Source organism: Protopterus annectens, chromosome 13.part0, assembly GCF_019279795.1.
Source record: "Protopterus annectens isolate FY-2018-M chromosome 13.part0, PAN1.0, whole genome shotgun sequence".
In the NCBI taxonomy this organism is placed as follows: domain Eukaryota; kingdom Metazoa; phylum Chordata; order Ceratodontiformes; family Protopteridae; genus Protopterus; species Protopterus annectens.
Genome location: NC_056747.1, coordinates 613,855,319 through 613,875,385, shown reverse-complemented (window position 1 = coordinate 613,875,385; position 20,067 = coordinate 613,855,319). Strand labels below are relative to the sequence as shown.

Sequence of the window (20,067 nt, the reverse complement as noted above, 5' to 3'; positions counted from 1 at the left end):
CATTGCACATGTAGCCGAAGGGGCGACCAGGTCAGCAGCTTCAGGTGCTGCTATTCGACGACACGCTTGGATGTGCCTGTGCAAATATGTAGAACCATTCAAGTCTTCCTTCGACAAAGCTTTTGACAGTTCCTCTTTTTTTGGTCCCAAAGTAAAGGAAGCTCTGTCCAGGTGTGAAAAGGATGGAAAGACTTTGTCTGCTGTGGGTGTACGTTTTACCACTCCTCAACGATCCTATTCCAAGAGATCCAAGAATCAAAGGAGTGGTAAGATGTGGTTCAAAAACTCTCAGAAGCCTTTCCAGGACACACGCGATTCAGACTCCCTGCTGGGCAGAGGGGAAGTTACAGTGGAAGACACCGTTCCAGAGGCAGAGGTGGTCCACAAGAATCAGGGCTCCAGAGACTCGTTCTTTGGTCAGCCCTACCAGCACTCCTGAAGGGGGCCTGATTGCTTACCTCTGGAGGCAGTCGGGGGAAGATTTTCTTTGCACCTAGATGCCTGGCAACACATAACTACTGATGCCTGGATGCTAAATTTAATTTCCAAAGGTTATTTTATCCCTTTCACCTTCTCCCCGAAAACCCCAGCAAGACTCCCTGATGTCCCACCCAGTCAGATTTCAAGCAGAAATAGAAGTTCTACTAGAAAAAAAAAAAAGAGTCACCCAAGAAGTCTCACCAGAACAAAGAGAATCCGAATTTTACTCAGTATTCTTTTTAAAGAAAACAGGGTACTGGAGACCAATTTTTGATCTCATCATTCTAAACAAGTTTGCTCCACAAGAAATATTCTGGATGGTCATGGTTCAGTCGATTCTCCCCTTCCTAGAGAAAGATGATTGGATGTGCTCTGTTAACTTTCAAGATGCATATTACCATATAAAGGTGGGGAAATGCTCAAGAAAGTTTCTCTGCTTCCACATAGGAGCCAGTCATTTCCAGTTCAGAACACTGCCCTTTGGCCTCAAGACAGCCCCCAGGGTGTTCACCAAATGTATGGCAGTGTTCACAGCTCATTTGAGGCTGCACGCATTTAGAGTGTTTCCTTATCTAGACAACTGGCTCCTCACTGCTGCCATGAAGCATCTGCTACAACAGACTATGGATTTTATCCTGGACCTGTCTCACCAATTGGGCATAACAGTCAACCCTGCCAAATCTCAGTTAACCCCACCCAGGACATAGAATTTATCAGAGCTCGTCTCAACACTTCCTGCATAGCATCACTTCCCCGACACAGGTTACAAAAAATTCAGTTACAGGTTCATCCTCTTCTGCACTCAAACAAGACACTTGCTCAACAGATTTTGCAGGCAATAGGCTCCATGGCGACTGCTATAACATTAGTCCCAACGGCAAGATTCCACATGAGGCTTCTTCAATGGTTACTAACAAGCCAGTGGTCGATCCTAACCCACTCCATGGAGCATTTAATTTTCATATCCAGTTGATGCAAGAATGATCTAAGCTGGTGGATGCATTCAGAAGAGATTCTTCAAGGCCGTCCCTTTGTTTTCCCTCGGCCCAAGGCCATAGTGACCATGAATACTTCCCAGATGGGGTGGGGGGGGCATTATCTGGTGAAGACAGTCCAAGGCACTTGGTCCCCCTCCAAGGTCAACCTGCACATCAGTGTACTGGGGTTAAGAGCAGTGCTTCTCGCGTTGCAAGCGTTTCATTCTGCCTTACCTCTGGGGATGACAGCTATTCAGTCAGACAACATGTCAGTTGCCTGGTACATCAACAAACAGGGAGGAACCAAGTCCTATGCATTGTGTCGAGAAGCCCAACGAGTGTGACAATGGGCTATAACTTCCAACTGCTTTCTGATAGCAATGCACATCCCGGAGAGTTCAAACGTGATAATGGACAAATTGAGCAGATGCATGCTCATGCCTCATGAGTGGTCCCTGAACTCCAGAGTAGCAAAGGAAATATTTCTTCGCTGGGGCCAGCTTTGCTGCAACCTATTTGTTTCACCCCTAAACAAGTGCAGAAGCTACTTTGCCCTAATTCCCCCTCAGGGGGAGACCCCCAGGGACGCTGTTCTCCAAAATTGATGCCTGGGTCTTCTCTATGCCTTTCCCCTAATCTGTCTATTTCACAATGAAGCAGCTCAGTTGAGAAGCAAAGTGTGATCCTCATTGCTCCTTATTGGCCTTGACAGATATGGTTTCCCTTCCTTTGGGTTCATCTTCCTTGCCGCACTTAGAATCTGGACCCAGTTCCGGATCTTTTGTCCCATACCGAGGGACTGGTGTACCTCAGTCTTCAGACTCTCAAGCTAACAGCTTGGTTACTCCAATTCCAGTGGTCACCAGGTGTCATGATATACCATCCCCTGTGCAACACATTTTGTTGGCATCTCATAAACCATTCACCAGGACTTTATACCTAAGCAAATGGAAGCGTTTTTTCTATTTGGTCTTCTGATAATAGTCTAGACCCCTTTTCAGTGCCAGTAGAAAAAATCCTGGACTTCCTAACGGCCATCTTTAATGAAGGTGCCTCTGCTTCTACAATCAGTTTTCCTAGCAGCTATTTTGAATTTTCACGAGGGGTTTGGAGACCAACCCTTAAGGTCTCATAGACTTTGTAGAGTTTTCCTTAAAGGCACAATACATTTGAAGCTTCCTTTAAAAGATCCTCTCCCACCTTGGGATTTGACTCTAGTGCTACAGTCACTTACTGCACCTCCATTTGAGCCTGCAGCTACCTGTGATTTAAAGTTCTCACTTGGAAGACATTGCTTCTCATAGTTGTCACTTTGGCGAGACACGTCTCTATAAACTACAGGCTTTATGTTCTAAAGCTCCGTATCTACTTTTCCATAAAGACAGTGTCACTTGAACAACCCAACATTTCTTCCTAAGGTGATTTCAGAGACAGATATCAACCAGTCCATAGCTTATGTTTTCTTTCCAAATTTTTCACGCAAAGGCGAGTATTGCCTTCCATCTTCTGAATGTACACAGGCAGTTGTTTGTATCTTTCGCCAGTGCAACTGTGGGCAGACCAGTCTCTAGTGTGGCTCTGTCCAAGTGGTTAAGAGATTGTATTTCTTTCATTTACACGAAAATGAATATGAAACTCTCTAAGCCAGTTAAGGCACATTCTACTAGATCAGCGGCGACTTCTTCTGTTTTTCATTCCAAAGCTTCTATGTTAGAAATCTGTGCTGCTGCAACTTGGGCTAAACTTCGTACCTTTATTTTGCATTATAAATTGGATATGTTCGCCAGGGGGAGAGCATCCTTTGGTTCTATGTTACTCAAGAATGTCCTTCCATAGGGCCTCCCAATATTAACATAAGTCAAGAATAGAGAAAGATTGACAACATCAGATAAAGAAGTTATGTCTTACCATAACGTTCCATCTGTGTTGTCGATCTTTATCTATTCCTGCCTCCCTCCTGTAGGTTTCTGGTGGAGTGACATCCTGTCCTGGGTTCTTGTTGTTAGGAATGCCTTGAAAAAGCTTCTGACTTGTACTCTTTATGTATCATCAAAGATTGGTTAAGTATTGGCAAACTTGATCTGAGGTAATGCGAAGAAGGGCATTCTGCGTAGACTTGTAGCTTGAGAGGTTTTTTTAGGTGACGCGAGCTTTACGGTGGCCAGATCTGTTCCGAGGATCAGAACCGTAACCCATTAGTCAAGAATAGATGAAGATCAACAACACAGATGGAATGTTATGATAAAGACGTAGCTTCTTTTTACATCATGAATTTTCTGAAGGCTATGAAGCCTGAAACGCAAATGTTTGTCATTATTTAATGAATGGAACCCTCAGTGGTTTGCCAAAAACACAAAATTTAGGAGGAGCACATCAGAGTGATGCAAAGTTAAGAACATACTTAAAAATCTAGGTCAGTTTTTGACTTGGTTTCCTATAAACATTATCCAAAGCTTATTTCATCAAATGTACATTAGTCCTATAAAGCCAGAATGTCAGCTGAGCAAACAACAAGAGGGCTAGTTGCTTTCATCCACTGCTATCTCCTCCCCCATTTAGTGACTGCAGTCCTCCATAATTTGGCATAAAAACACAAATTTTATGAGATAAATTATTCCAGTTTATTTCATAAAAATGTGTATAATCCTTGCAAAGCCAGACCGTAAGATGGGGAAAAAAATCAATCTTTTAAATTGCAGACCAAAGATACTAGGCAAAGACAAGGACATTCTACAAAAACAAGGACAATTTCAAATTTGTGTCACACAGAGGTTGCCCAGAGAGTAAATATTCTACTTTATGTCATTGCTAGCAAATTGGCGCAAACTCTGAATTATCACTAAGAAAACTAAGGTAGTCTTGTTTGGACATTGTCCAATGTACTACACAATTGGGCTGTCACTTGCATTAACTAAGACCCAATTGAAACTGTTCAGCACTTACAAGTACTTGGCATTATTCTAATCCAAACTTTTAATATTAAATACAAATTATGAAATCTAAATCTGGAGTAAACAGACCCCTATGAAAACTTCACACTTTCTTTCTGCTGAAGGTAGAGCTGTCATTGGCAGTGGAGATGTACTTCCTGAATTACACTACGGGCTTCCAATTATTGCAGCAGGCTGAAAAAAAAGAGAATCAAAATAGTCGACTACTTCAGGTAACATATGCAGACTCAGAACTTTCCCACCCCAAACTGTATCTTTGTCAAAAGCAAGGTGTCTTCCAGTCAGCAATTTAAGCCACCCTACTTATATCAGGTTGTTGTTGTATCTTTCGGCTTTTCCCGGTTAGAGGTCGCCACAGCGGAACTCAGGTCCACTAATGATTGGCAGTAGATTTTTACGTACCGAGTTGCCAGCTCTGACGCACAACCTTCAACGAAGGTACGCCCATTCATGCATGTCTCCACACAGAAGACGCTTTAGCTGAGAATTGAACAGGACTACTTATATCAAGTCTGTTTTGTTAAATAATCAGCATAAATTAAAATAATTTCTTTTCTGGCAGACTTTCATAGAGATCCACCCGTTAAAACCATTGAGACCCGCAGTCTACAAATTGTATTCAACCAGTCACACCTTCTCTTACTAACACCTATAATATGTGAATTCCTCTCACCATATATACTTATACTTATGTACATGTATATATAAAATATATGTATGTATATACATACATTATGAAGTGCAGGTTTCCTTAGGGCAGTCACCAAGGAGGACTTAGTTGGGGATTCTTTCCTGTCGGTCCCTGCAGTCTGAGCACTACAATAATATATATATATATATATATATATATATATATATATATATATATATATATATATATGAAAATTAGAGGTATTCACTATAATACTAGATCTGTAGTTAGAGGTTTGGATGAAGGAAATAATGTACTTGCTATCTCCCTACCTTCTGCTTTGTTTCCTTTTTTCCATCTTTTACTTGGTTCTGAAAAAGGAGGGACAAGAAGGAACAGTGAATTATGTAGTCGATGAAAAGGGCTTAGCAACATGAAAAATGTAGGCCATTGAGTTGAATTGCCCTGCCCTTCAGCATAACTCCCGTTGGTTCCTGCAGCAGGAATTCAGCTTACAGATTCAGCATTATAATGAATACCAGCAATGTTCGTTCCTGAGTGTTATATTTTATTTTTAGCAGCACCATTTCCAGTGTTTGTCAGCACACTTCTCCTGTTGCAGCACTGCAGTACTTTGTACACACAACATTACTTCTAAAATCCTGTTTTAAGCCATCTTTGTGGCGTATGTTGATAAAGCCCTAACTAGTAGCGAGTAGAAGGAAATGACAAAGTAGTGTCTGCTTACCTCTCTGTGTGTCGGGGGGAATGGATGATGTGGTGGCTGGGCAAGTCATTTCATTCAGCTTGGCAGAAAATGGGATGCAGATTGGGCTAATGTCCCCATTTAGGGAAGGGATACTCCTAGACCATGCCTAATTGCAGGCAGTTGCTTGTGATAAAAAATGATACCAGCACATGGGAGTAGGACTTTTTTAGAAAAATAAACACCACTTTTGAGGCAGCATGGTGGCCCTGGCTTTTCCACTTTCATCCCTGATCATGAAAGAAGTAATAGTGTACACAGTCATATGCGGTATTGTCATCCAGGGGGATGGGACCCATTCAGTGAAGGAATGTGCAGGCATGTCTCCCAGTGCTGTAACGTTGGAGAAGAAGGGAACTACAGGGAAATGTCTGAAATACGTTGCGAGCTGGCCAAATAAAAAAGTTCTGTTGTATATGTATATCCTGATGACTGACTGTGCACCATAGACATTAGCTAAGAAAACATTTGGAATACACTGGAGCGTGTCAATCTTTAGTTATTGTTTCATACTTCACCTACCTTTAACCACTGACTTCCTTTGTGAAGCAGCATTCATATCTGGTGAATACTTTTTAATGTGCATCATTATTCTGAACTGCAGGTAACAGCTGTATACACTAAAGTAAGACTTTTCTTTTGAAGAGGGAGAGAATGTGCCTTAGCTTTTTTTTGTTTTGTTTTGTTCATTTGGTAGTCTTTGCTTGGGTATAGGATGTGTCTTCTTTTTCCCATGCCATTCTGCTGTATGCTCGAGATAAGTAACTTAGTGGAATCCTTTCTAAAAATGAAATGGTACAGATGAGGCTATACTGTGCATTATGAATATGAAGCACAAAAAATATCAAAGTGTAATATAGCTGAAAATTTATAGAAACAATAATATGGCATGAAGAGAGATGAGCGAAGGACATCAGGATGAGCCCTGCAATAGTATTTTACCATGTTTTTCTTTCTGCTTTTTTTAAATACATGTTCATTTGCCCTGTTTATCACTCCTGCTATGTAGCATAAATAATATGTTGTCTGGTTTCCATTACCTCCTCGGCCTTCTGTTGCCTTACTGACCTTAAGCTGCTCATGGCTGCTTTTTCTTTCGGATGACACTAACTCCCATATATAGCTTGCACTGTACTGGCTGTTTCCTAACTTGTTATAGTAATAGACATTGGTTGTTGAACTGAAGTGTTTACCTTTTTTCTTTTCTTCTTCTACAGTCTTATGGTTTCAGAGATGCACATTCCCCTGCACCATCCATGACCCTGTCAGAAGGGGAAACAAATGCTCGAAAACGCCCACGCATGGAAGAGGAGGGAAATGATTGAGTCAGAAATACAAAAAGTTTAATTGAGGTCCTGCCAGTTGGAAGTATTCATACTGTGGTATTCAAAGAAATGTCAGATGCAAAGAGAAGCACAACTAGTTGATCACTCTTTGTTCTGTTTCTCGGTGTGGGGGCTTGTATCCTATTTTAACAACTGTGTTGCTAAAGTTTAATTGAAGAGACTTCAGTTGTATGACAGTAAAACTGGTATGTTCAGTCATGGTAACCTCACATGTGCCTTTCAGGACATGTCTGCTACCTCTGTTTGAAGAACATGCCATGCAAAAATATTTGTACAAATGTAACATATTATAAAAGGAACAATTTTCTTCAAGGCTGGAAACCTTTGTCTGTTTTCCAGTACATTAACAATGTTGTTTTAACCTGGCATGTCTGTAACTAGATTTGTGAAGTTTCAGGTGGGGTACAAGTAGCCTCATATATATATATATATATATATATATATATATATATATATATATATATATGTATGTATGTATGTATGTGTGCACAGAAAAACAGTTTCCAAGGATTGGGACTAGAGTCATTAACTGCAAGGTATTGTGATTTATTTATTTTTTTTAATTTGTGACAGAGCAGCCAATCCATTTTACAGGTGTTGGCTAGCTGAGTAATTTACAGATATTGCTGTTTCCACTAATTAGAAAAAAACTGTATGTGTTGTGGCGCCTGCTAGTTTTAGAGAATCTGCATGTAGAATGTTTCAAAATTTAGCAGACTGCATCCCCCAACTTCTCAGACTGACAGATGTGTAATAGCTTTAACTTTTGCTGTAGACTTGTGTATCAAACTAAAATTGTATAGTATGTAATTCTCCTTATAAGCTAGAGAGTCAAGTCTGCTGTAAGAATAAATAATTGTAAAACTCCCTCCAAACTGTTGTGTTTAAATTTTATACAGCTATCTTCAGGTAGTACACTACAGCTGAAGAAACAGGGCTTTACAGTGCCACCAGCCCACTGCAGGGAAAGTGTTTGGTTCCTGTGCTAGTGTAACAAAGAAGGTTGGTACCTGTAGTTGCACTCTCCATTCTGTGCACGGTTTTTCAGCCCTGACACTCACAGGATAGTACTGAATTTATGTGGGTAACAGTTTGCCTTTTCTGCTAGAGAAAAACTTATAGTAAGTACTTAGTAGGTTTAATTTTATAGTGAGTAACTTTATGCTGTTTTGGATTAAGAAGCATTATGTTCTATGTAGTTGTCTTGACTGACCCTTAGAAAAATGAAGGTCTGTTACCAACTGTGCCTTATTTGGAAACGGTGTATTTAGATGTTGCTGTGCTGATTGTATTTTTTTAATGCAGCCTTTGTACAACTTATTTTTGCTTGATTTTTTGGGAGGTACTGCTGCATTAGAAATCCACCTCCTGTTAAAGTCCTTGATGCTCTCCCACTAAGACTTGTTTCATACTGTGAGACAATGGAAGAGCTTGACCCTTCAGTCTCAGTGCAGGCAAAATAGTCTAGTTTTCTGCTTTATTATAGGTTCATAGGTAGTTACTACGGTGGTGCTCCAACAGACCTTTAAAGTGCTGTCTCAGTTTCCCAACTGACACACACCAATGTCTGGTTATGCGAGTTGTTCAAGAGTTGCATGGTAGGCGCTTGTTAACAAGTTGTAGACTCTGTGCTGACTGCCAGATGATAGCCGAAAGTTAGGTGCATTGTTTGGGGGCATGAGAATAGCTTTTCCTACTAGTTAATAGCCCTGCTGTCCTTTTCATCCCTTATAAATTGGAATATACACTAATGTCCTTTGAATGCATACTTTGTTCCTATATAACTGTCAGGAGGACATTCATAGATTAGCTAGTCAGATGCTTATTTCCCTTCAGTATATCTGTAGCCAGCAAGATACTCATAACCATAGGATGACATAGGAAACAGACAGTGGACCAAGCCTAGTTTGTTTTTGTCAAAAGCAAGTTATTCCTACTGAACTAGTAAAGTTCTTTGAGAAATTCACCAAGGCAGAGGATGAGGACAAAATGGTCCATGCTGCCTACCTTGACCTAGCTATGGTATCTGGTACAATATCCCACTCGGGCATTGCAAACAAACCCACTGAATTAGGAATAAACCTTTATGTAACTCTCTGGATAGTTAGCTGGCTGACTGACAGGTCCCAGAAGGTTAGGATTGGAGAGACCACCTCCACAAAAAGGCTGATCACGAGTAGAGTCCCCCAAGGCTCTGTGCTAGTTCAACTCCTCATTGGCATCTATTTTTTGAAAGTTAAGGCCAATGTCAAGGGCCTTTGTCTTACCAAGTTTGCAGATGAATGCAAGCTAGGAGCAATCATAGAAGCCCCCCCAAGATACTAACATCTTACAGGAAGGTCCAACAAAGACAAATGACTGGTGCCAAAGCCACAGCTTAAAACTCATTGCAAATAAATACATAATAGTACCTTTTCGAAGCTGGCCACCCAGAGAAACCACCTCATCGATAAAATACCCCCAAACGTAGGCACAGTAGTCAGGGATTTGGGTGCTCATGTAGGTAGTAACCTAGCTTTTGACCATCATGTGTCTAAGGTGGTAAGAAAATCATTCTATGTCACTCAACTTATAAGTAAGGGCATGGTGTCTAGGTCCAGGGAAGTCATTGCACCACTGTACTCAGCTATTATCAGACCCATCATGGCATATAATGCCCTTCAGTATGTACCTTCCATGCACCTTGGAATGTCCACAGAAGTTCCTCACAAAAAGAATATAGGGTGTAAGCACAATGTTCTGTGCTGATCGCCTCAAACTCCATACTCTTGTTTCGTACAGACTGCTGAGAGATGATTTATGACTGGCATACAAGAAATCCTTAGATCATGCTCTGATGGACCTTTTGTATATCCACAAAATGAGCAGCCCAAGAACTACTAGTTCTAAGGATTTAAACTTTATTTGCAACTTAAAAAGGACATGCTGGAGTGACAGGAATGTACCTCAGAGAATCCCCATTCTCTGGAATAGGCTTCCCATCCATGTGAAGCCGGAACCTTCCCTAACCTTGTACAACCACAACCTGGACCAGTGGATGGGAAATGGGAAATTCATCCCTGATATGACACCTGGGCCTCTGATGGACAAAGGTAACCATTAAGTCATGTCCTAACTAATATACCTTAAAATAACCCCTAAGGCATAGTAATTTGTGAGCTACAGTTGGGTTACATGGATAAACTTATAAGGGCCCCAGTGGTCATTAGCCTAGTGTACACCTATTAACCAATCTCTTTCCTGTCCATAATGGAAAGAAACCTGTGCATAAGAAGTTTCATCATTCTCTCCTTCGCCAACACCTTCAGTGAAAAGATCCTTTTCATACCTGATCCCTGTACCACATCTGGATGAAATCCCATTTTGCTACTGGATTTGCATAATAACTGAGTGGCTTATTTTTGTGTCATTGAGCCTGCAGAGCAGATACTTTACCAATTTCTATACTAGTGCATCTTCCTGTATTTACCACACCTGCAGAATAAGTGGATAAACAGGGCTGGTTGTCTTGATTTTCTACCACTGTGCCTGCCTCATAGCTGAATGGTTTGTTTCTGTGCCAGTAATTGGACACCACAACTGGTTGAGGTGTTACTTTTCTCTGTTGTGCCTCTGAAAAAGACAGTGTAACTTAAGAAGTTTACATTATGTTTCATTTCAAGGGGTCCTTCTCAAAAGCATGAAAAACCATAACATCAAACTGCAAGACGGTGAGACCAAAATGCCGAAAGTGCAAAATAAAACCCGACAATGACAACCAGAACAACAAGCCTGCACACATCAAAGGTAAAAGAGCAGAACATCACAGACAAAAAGGTTTTGCAGGTGAGAAAGCCCCCTTGCACCCCCCTTGTGGGAAGCTGTTCCTCCACACCCCCCTACTAATTATATATACCAACTCCAAGATCACACTGCAGCTGGGAAAAGGGTAAGACCCCAAACACAGCTGTATCGTGATCTCGCACAATAACTCACATGCCTGGTTCGCCATTCTGGGTTTCGTTGTTGAAGGGTTTTGTTATTTTTGCACTTTTGGCATTCTGGTCTCAATATTTTGTAGTTCTGTGTTGTGATCTTTCGTGCTTTTGTTAGGGACCCCGTTTTAAGACATAGAAGCAGACTGTATTTTCCATTAATTCCATTTAAATAACAAAACTGGCAAAACCTGAATGCTTGACAATAAACCAAAACCAAAGAACACAGAAATTGTCAGAAGGTGCAGGAAACCGAAACCAGGAACCTTTAGCGTAAAAAACGTTTAATTGCCACTTTCGTAACAACTTCTTCAGAAAATACAAACAAGTAAATACCACACAACAAGTATGCACACTAGTAACCAGTAAAAGTTCATTGTCCAATAAAACAATTAAGTAATTAAAAACAATTAGTTCTTAAAGAGCTAAGCTGATGTTCCTTTAAAAAACATTTGATATTAATAGTCTCATTTAAACCTGGGTGCACATCAGCTCTTAACCTGAGCTGCCATTCTACTTCACTTATTTAAATTTGATTTTTATAATCACCTCCTCTACGATCTTCTGGGACATGTTTAAGTACTCCAAAACTAAACTGTTGCATGTAATGAAATTGCCTATAAAGTGCGCTGTTAGAATCTTTAGTTTTCACAGCATATAGATGTTCCCTAATCCTTTTGAAAAAATGCCTAGTGATCATTCCAACATAAAAAATGTGCATCCTGAACACACAGCAATATAAATTACCCCCACAATGTTGCAGCAATATCTCCCATGAACCTTAATGGTATATGGTAAATGCTGCAAACAATGTACAAACCCTCATGAATGAATCTGCAAGCATTACATCCATAACATTTATAGGTCCTCAAAGCTTTGTTTCTAGTGGGAGGTAAAATTTTGTTTCCATCATTATTTTCTAACATGGACTTGAAAAGCTTTCCTTGCCTGAATCTCCTTGTGTTCTGACTGTGCTTCTCAAACATTTTGGAAATATAGAGTATATTTTAGTGTAGTTATTAAAACTGTATTTGCCTTAATATTGCTGCAACTCAAGTGCTCTAGGTTGCACTGCATCTGAATTGTTTGTGTTGTTTTAGATGCTTTTCTGTATATATAGACTTTTCTGTATATGTAGACTAGCTACTTATTCTACTGTATTACTGCCTCTTAAATCGTTTTTCAGTTGTGCACTTGCCTTGCTTCATTTAAAAAGTTTTAAATTGCTAATTTTGTAGAGTTTTAATTGCATTTACTGTTTACGGCTACACACTCAAGTGCATTAGCCTTTTCTGTGTTTATTTACTGTATTATTGCATTGTTTAGCCTGTTTTAACAATAAAAAAATACTATCTTGCTTGCTCGTTTCCTGCCTTTCCTAGCTAGTATAGTCCAGATCCCAGGCTTTGCTGGTTTCAGGACTTTATTTTCTGTGTTCAGAGCTGTCCAGACCTTGCTGTGGTAGAGGGAAGTCCTACTGCTTACCAGTGGGAGTGGTGAGCATTGTACTGCCTCTCTTAACACTAGAGGAGTGGTTTCCAGCTCTGAAATTGTAATTTTATTAGCCATTTTGGGCTGATATCTGTCCCTTTCAACTTTCAGACTTAAAAACATATGTGTTTGCATGTTTTTCATATCGTGCAGCACCGCGGGGCTACGGTTAAACTATTACAGGTGCCAGAAAGTCTGCTCTTCAAATTTTCCCTTAGAACTAGCTGGTTTCTCAGTAGTAGCACTAAAATCTGAACCCCTGTGACTAGCACTTGCTCTAGAACCTGCTGGAAAGCACTAGGAAGCCTTAAACTGATACAAGCACTCAACTCTCCTTGTTAATAAGGAGAAATTAATCGTAGGCACTAAACAACCTATAATTGCAAATTACCTTGCAAAGGTAAGGGAAAACAGCTCTTGTACTTTACAAAAAAAGCACCTAAACAGGCATGTCCAAGGGTCAGCTCCTGCTGATTTCTCCCGTCCACCTGGTAAATCTGGGCATACTGGGGCAATGCAGCAACTGCCTCATGTACACAGACAATCCTCTCCTCCTACCACCCAGCACTACAACCTGCGAGAGATGCACTTACATAGCCAAACTGGAAGCAAAGCTCTCTCCAGCCAAGATTGTGCTAGACAGTCAAGAGGAGAAGGTTAACACCTGCACTACACCTCAAGCAACACATAGCCCTTCAAAACCCACACCATCAACAACCACACATAGCAGCACTAAACCCACATATGCGGAGGCCCTTAACATTAACCTCCCCAAGCAACAAGGACCACTGAAGCTGAAATGCAAACAAACACCAGTCAAAACCAAAGTGACACATAGCTCACAACACCAGTGTGCCACCCAACAGCAGCCCCTAAGGCAAGACAAACGTACTCAACACTTTAGTCATAGGTGACTCTGTGACTCTATAGTCAGGCACACTGATGTCGCACTCACCAGGCTGAACAAGGAGAAAATTGCAGTCAGCTACCTGTCTGGTGCAAGGATCCACCACATAATGCATGCACTCAAGTCACTCCACAACAAGTACAAATACGATTTTGTCATTGTCCATGTTGGAGTGAATGACTTGAGGCATACCTCCCTATACTACATGAAAAGAGACATGGAAGAGCTCTTGGATCATGTGGCCCAGGCAGGTATGACCCTAGCCCTGAGTAGCATCCTGCCTTCACCCAGAATAATACCACAGTATAAGGACAAAATGATTGACTTCAACAACTGGCTAAGCTTCTGGTGTCATTCAAAGGGGATCTGGTATCTGTCTGCCTGGGATGACATGAGCGACAAACCACGATGCTTTGCCAGAGATGGCCTGCACCTGTCGTCCCTGGGATTCAGGTTACTGGCTAAAGCTCTTGCCAACCCTATAGTGCCTTTTTTAGGCAAGGTTCAAAGGACAAAACCACCACCGTAACAGATACAAGCATGCAAAATCTGAAGGTAATGCTACTCAATGCTAGAAGTCTAAATCTCAAAATTCACTCTCTCGAGGCACTCCTAAAAATGGAGAACATTGATATATGTGCAGTAACTGAGACCTGGTTCAAGACTCCAGAGGGCACTCCTGCAATACCAGGCTACAACTCTTACCACACTTTTCGGCCACCAAACCAAGACCGAAACACTAAAGGTGGAGGAGTGTCCATATTCACCAAGGATATTCACACTTCTGGGCTAGTTGCCCAACACAATGCATCTGAAATTCTCCAGGTGCAACTAACACTAGGTAAGACTGCAGTCCATATTGTAGCTTGCTATAGTTCCCCCACCATGCCCCAAGATTTTGACTACACCTTTCTAAACATACTGGAAAATATTAAGATACAAGCAAACACCCTAATACTGGGTGATTTTAACTACCCTGCCATTAACTGGGAAAACTACCAACACCTTTTCCCAACATTTCTTGGAATTCATAAATTCCAATGTCCTGGATCAACTAATCCATTGTCCCACCAGGGGCTCTAATATCCTAGACCTAGTCATTACCAACATGGGAGATAGATGCTCCACACCAGTGGTCACCCCCTCATCGGTCAGGTCTGACCATAAGCTAATCACCCTTGACATCCACACACATCCCACCCCCCCAGTAAGGAAACCTCCATAAAAAACTTCTCCAAAGCCAACTTCATGCTACTGAAGTCCGAAGTGACAAACTTCATGGCACCCATGCAGTCGGGAGCTGAAAGTTCGACTGCTGCATCCTACACTAAGGCACTGTACGAGCACATCCACTCATGCATGAATCGTGCCATCCCAAATAGAACCAAGACACTCTCCTCCAAAAAAAGGAAGCCAATCTGGTAGTCCCCTGCCATAAACAAACTGTGCAACAGAAGGAAGAAACTGTTGCAGAAAAGAGGAAAATCCCAGGATGCAAAACAACTCCCTTACCAGCCTCAGTAAGAAGCTGAGATCTCTCATAAAATCCTCCAAAGCTAGTTACAAAAATAAAATTGCCAAAGATTCCAAAGACAACCACAAGGCATTCTATAGTTATGTCAAGAATCTAAATGGCAATGCTCAGATCTGCTCTGAGCTACAACAGGATGGCATTAAATATGCTGATCCCAAGGATATTGCCATTATCCTGGCAGATCAATTTAGTGCCAACTTCACTCCCCTCTCACTCCCTAAAGGGCCTATCTCAATACCAAAAGTTGTCAAATTCCGGTAATCACGGCCACACAGCTAGAAACCACACTCTCCAAAGCTAAGAGTACAGCATCCATGGGACCAGATGACATCCCGGGCTGTGTACTACATGAACTACAAAATTAACTGTCACCTCACCTAAGTGTCATGTTTAATCATAACCTCACCTCAGGCTTTGTGCCCACTGAGTGGTGCACAGCTACAGTTATCCTACTCCACAAGGGGGAATCCACCTTGGATCCCAGGAACTACCGTCCCATCAGTCTGACTAGCCTGATCTGCAAGGGCATGGAACGCATTATCATGGAACTTATAAGCAAAGACATTGGCAACCTTCAAACACTGGTCCCCACCCTGTTTGGGTTTGTGAAGGGCCGATCTTGTCTCCTGAACCTGATTGACTTCTTCGAATCAGTCTCCAGAGCTGTGGACGAGGGTATGGTGGTCCACACAGCCTATCTGGACCTCACCAAGGCCTTCGACACTATCCCCCACTCTGGAATCATAGATAAACTTACTAAGCTGGGCATAAATCCCTACGTCACTCGATGGGTTGCCAACTGACTTACTGACAGAAACCAGATTGTAAAAGTAGCCGACTCCAAATCTAGCTCCAGACAAGTGGAGTACCTCAGGGTTCAGTCCTGGGACTGATCTTGTTTGGCATCTACTTCTCTGAAGTATAGGCCAACACTAAGGGACTCTAGCTAACAAAGTTTGCAGATGACTGCAAACTGGGAGCCATTATTGAATCCCCAAATTATGTGGATATTCTACAAAAGGACCTTACAGAAACAGATGCTTGGTGCCAGAGCCATGGGCTCAAGCTTAATGCCAAGAAATGTATAGTTATCCTCTTTGGGAAAAATAATGTACCCATGAATTACCATACAGGTGGCAGTACAGTAAACACAAAGTGTGTTGAGAGACTTATGGACACAGGTGGACAGTGGTCTCGCCTTCGATAACCACATTGCCACAACAGTCCGGCAATCCTTCTATGTGACACACCTCATCATTAAGGGCTTTTCAACCAGAAAAAAGGAAGTCATTGTCCCACTGTACTCATCCCTCATTAGACCCATTATAGAGTACAATGCTCCGTTTGGTATGTACCTCACAAGACATCTGCAACAACTGGAAAAGCCGCAGAAATACCTCACTAAAAGAATCACAGGCCTAAAGCAGATGCCCTACGTTGACTGTCTAAAAAAACTCCAGCTATACTCTGTGGCATATCGTCTACTCAGAGGCAATCTCTGCTCAACATATATGGCCATGTCCAACCCTGAGCTGTTGGACATGCTCCACTTAAAGAAATCCCAATCCCTCAGAGCTACACGCTCCAGGGATCTAAACCTTGTCATCACAATGAACAAAAAATGCTGGAGGGATAGGTTCCTGACCCAGAGACTCCCCATACTCTGGAATAGACTACCCATACATGTCAAGCAGAGCACCTCCTTGGCCCTCTTCAAAAGGAACCTTGATGATTGGATGGGTGATAGGAAATTAACCCCGGGGATCACGTCAATTGCCCTGCTAGACAGGGGTCCAGGGAAGTAAATATTGTGGGAAGAAATATCCAGGGAATTGTTATGGCTAGGCTTGTATAGGCCCTAGGGCTGATAGCCTTGTACCAACCTATGAACATATTTCGGTCTTGCACCTAGGACTGGTCCTAGTTCTTGACTACCTGAAACAATTCTCCAGTTGTTCTGTACAATATTTCTTATGCTGGAACTATCCATTGACATTTCTAGACAATAAATGGAACATTGAAACATTTTCCAACATTATTAGTAATATCTTTTTGAGTCTTAAAACCTGCCTTAAGAATAGGCATGAAATTAACATTTCTTTTACTAATTATTTCCCTTGCCGAAGCTTCATGGTGTTTCAGGTACGGGCTGGTCCCCAGAACTAGAACTGGTTTCTCCTACATTGATATCCCCTTTACTTCAAGCTTCCAGATCTCCTGCTCCCTCCACTCGATCCTCCAGGAGCCTCTCTGATGATGATGTGGATCATATGGTGCAGAGGTTTTTGAAGACAGTGGCACCTGCAAATTTTTGTCTGATCCAACCAAGCCTACCCTATCACCATCGATTGCTCCTCCAATCCGACCCCGGACTTCAGAGCCAGAATGTCTGGAACTGGTCCTAGTGGAAACATTGGAGCTGAGACCTATCCCAGGATCTTCAGGCCAGATACTGCTCCAATATCCTCGGTTCAGTCTGAATTCGAGGAGTCTATAAGCCGACACTCTCCGGTCGGATCTGGGGAGGAGAGTCGGATCGGGCAGTTGTTGGATCTTGCCTCTCAGGGCATTGTCACGGGTGAGCTCTGCACCTACATCAGCCTCAGAGCCAACCCCTTTGGTTTCTGGGATGCCTTCTGGTTCTTTGGAGCCGGCAGCTTCCTCGGATCAGGGGCGGCAGCTGCACTCTCAGGCCCATTCATTCTTTCCCCAAAGGCACCAGTGTCCGTCTCGGCACCACTGCATCCACAGAGACGCGGAGATCCTAGGTCTCAGGATGCCCCATTGGGTGAACCCCTCTCTTCCGAAACCTCGCCAGAATACCCTTCTGGAGAGGTCCCTCATAAGAGACTATGCAAGAGGAAGGATTTAGACTCCCCAGAGGAGTCCATCACATCCGATACAGACCTTGATAAGTCAGAAAGGTCCCCATGGTTGCCATCTGAGGATGTTTTCTTTGCAGACATCCTGGAAATTCTCAAGCAGAGAGGTGGCTGCAAGCCCATCAACCCTTCTGAGGAGTCTGCATACCTGAAGGCTTTTGGGTCTCGTCCTTACGCCATTTGGGTGTCTCCACCTTTCGTTGAACTCTTGACCTAGTTTGTCGAAAGACTTGGGAGTCTCCAGACTCAGTGAAGCTCTTCCCCGGTGGCCAAACAAGTTCATAACAATCCCCTACCGATAAAAACCTTCCTTAAAAGAGTGTCCCAGTAGATGCTATGGTGGTGGCAGTGGCCACCGTAAAGGAACTGTCAGAGACGTCCACTTCTGTCCATCTGCCGAACAGAGAGTCTTGTACGATGGACAGATACAGAAGGTGCACATTTTCTTCAGCGACCTTTGCACTCAGATCACTGAATTATCTCACCCACTTTACCAGACTTCAGAGAGCTCTCCTGAAGGAGCTAGGAGATACTCTACACAGTTTAGTAGCTGAAGGGGTAGCAGAAAAAGTTTCCTGTCAACTCTCCACCTTGAATTTAGTGGTCAACTCCTCCATGAGACTCATTTCTTATGTAGCTGATGGAGCGAGGAGGGCAGCGGGTTCAGGAATTTCCCTAAGGAGACATTCCTGGATGCGCCTGTGTGACTTTACAGAGCCCTTTAAATCTTCTTTTGTTAATGCCGTCTTCGATAGCTCGTCCTTACTCAGGCCAAAAGTCAAAGACACACTAACCAGGTGTGAGCAAGAAGGAAAAGCGCTCTGCCGTAGGAGTCCATTTTTCCCTACCTTCTAGACCTTATCCTAAAGGTCAAAAGGGGGGTGTGTGGTTCCAAGAATCCCAGATAGCTTTCCAGGACGCACTTGGTGATTTTCCCCCAGGGCAGAGGGGGGGGCAGGAATTGAAGATGCTGACCATGTGTTAGAGGGGGTCCACAGAATCAGGGAGAACATGGAACCATTCCTTGGTAAGCTCGTTCAGCGCTTCTGAAAGGAGGGCCGCCTGTCCATCTCTGGAGGCAGTCGGCGTTCACTTATCTTTGTACCCAGAAGCCCGGCTAAAAATAACAAAAGGCAAGTGAGTGCAATGCATCATATCCAGAGGTTACTCCATACCCTTTTCTTTTCCCATCCCAAACATAAAAAACATCCAGGACAGTCCACCCAGTCAAAAGGAACTCTAGAAATACAAAAGTTGCTAAAAAAAGAGAGAGTCATCCAGACAGTCCTCGCAGACTAAATAGAATCCAGAACTTACTCAAGGTTCTTTTTAGTTCCAAACAAAACGGTACTGGAGACCCATCCTGGATCAAAGCGAATTAAACAAGTCAGTAAGAAAGTCAAAGTTCCAGATGGTAACACTGCAGTCGATACCTCTTTTTCTGGGACAAGATGATTAGATGTGCTCTATAGACCTCCAGGATGTGTAATACCACATAAAAATGGACAAACGATCCAGGAGTCATTTGCACTTTCGGCTGTGAGCCAGTCACTACCAGTTTTGAGCTCTGCCCTTTGGTCTCACTACAGCCCCCAGAGTGTTCACCAAGTGTATGGCAGTAGTCACGGCTCACTTGAGACGCCTAGGATTCTGAGTGTTTCCATAACTAGACAAGTGGCTCCTAACTGCCATCACCAAGTATCTACTAAGAAAAGGGAGGGATCCCACCTGGCAGCTCTGCTCTCACCCAGGAATCACAATAAATTATGAAAAATCTGCCTTGTTGCCATCTGTGTATTGTTTTTATAGGAGCAGATCTAGATACAACAAAAATGATAGCAACCCCCCCCCCCCCAAAAGAGTTCAAGTCCTACGACATCAGGTCATAAACCTACTCTCCAAGAAAAAAAGTACGAGCAAGAACAGTCCTGAAAGTCTTGGGGGCGATGGCAGCAGCAATAAACTTGGTTCCATTAGCACACCTGCATATGAGAATTCTGCAGTGGCTACTGTTCGCTCGGTGGTCCGTGCAGGAACTACCTATGTCCCAACAAATTATTATAACAGAATCTTGCAAGAAAGACCTTTATTGGTGGCTTCACTCCATTCATGTGACATTAGGCCTGTG

The 20,067-nt window shown here is 42.6% G+C and overlaps 1 protein-coding gene across 1 annotated transcript in view; it reads left to right on the top strand.

Moving 5' to 3' along the window:
- Window positions 1–8,019, top strand: part of RAD51C (RAD51 paralog C) — a 1,235,792-nt gene extending 1,227,773 nt beyond the window's left edge. Inside the window, exon 9 of the mRNA XM_044054279.1 lies at window positions 7,023–8,019. Coding sequence (XP_043910214.1) covers window positions 7,023–7,130 — 108 coding nt within the window. The 3' untranslated portion in view covers window positions 7,131–8,019. The remainder of the gene's footprint in view (window positions 1–7,022) is intronic.
- Window positions 8,020–20,067: the final 12,048 nt, after the last annotated feature.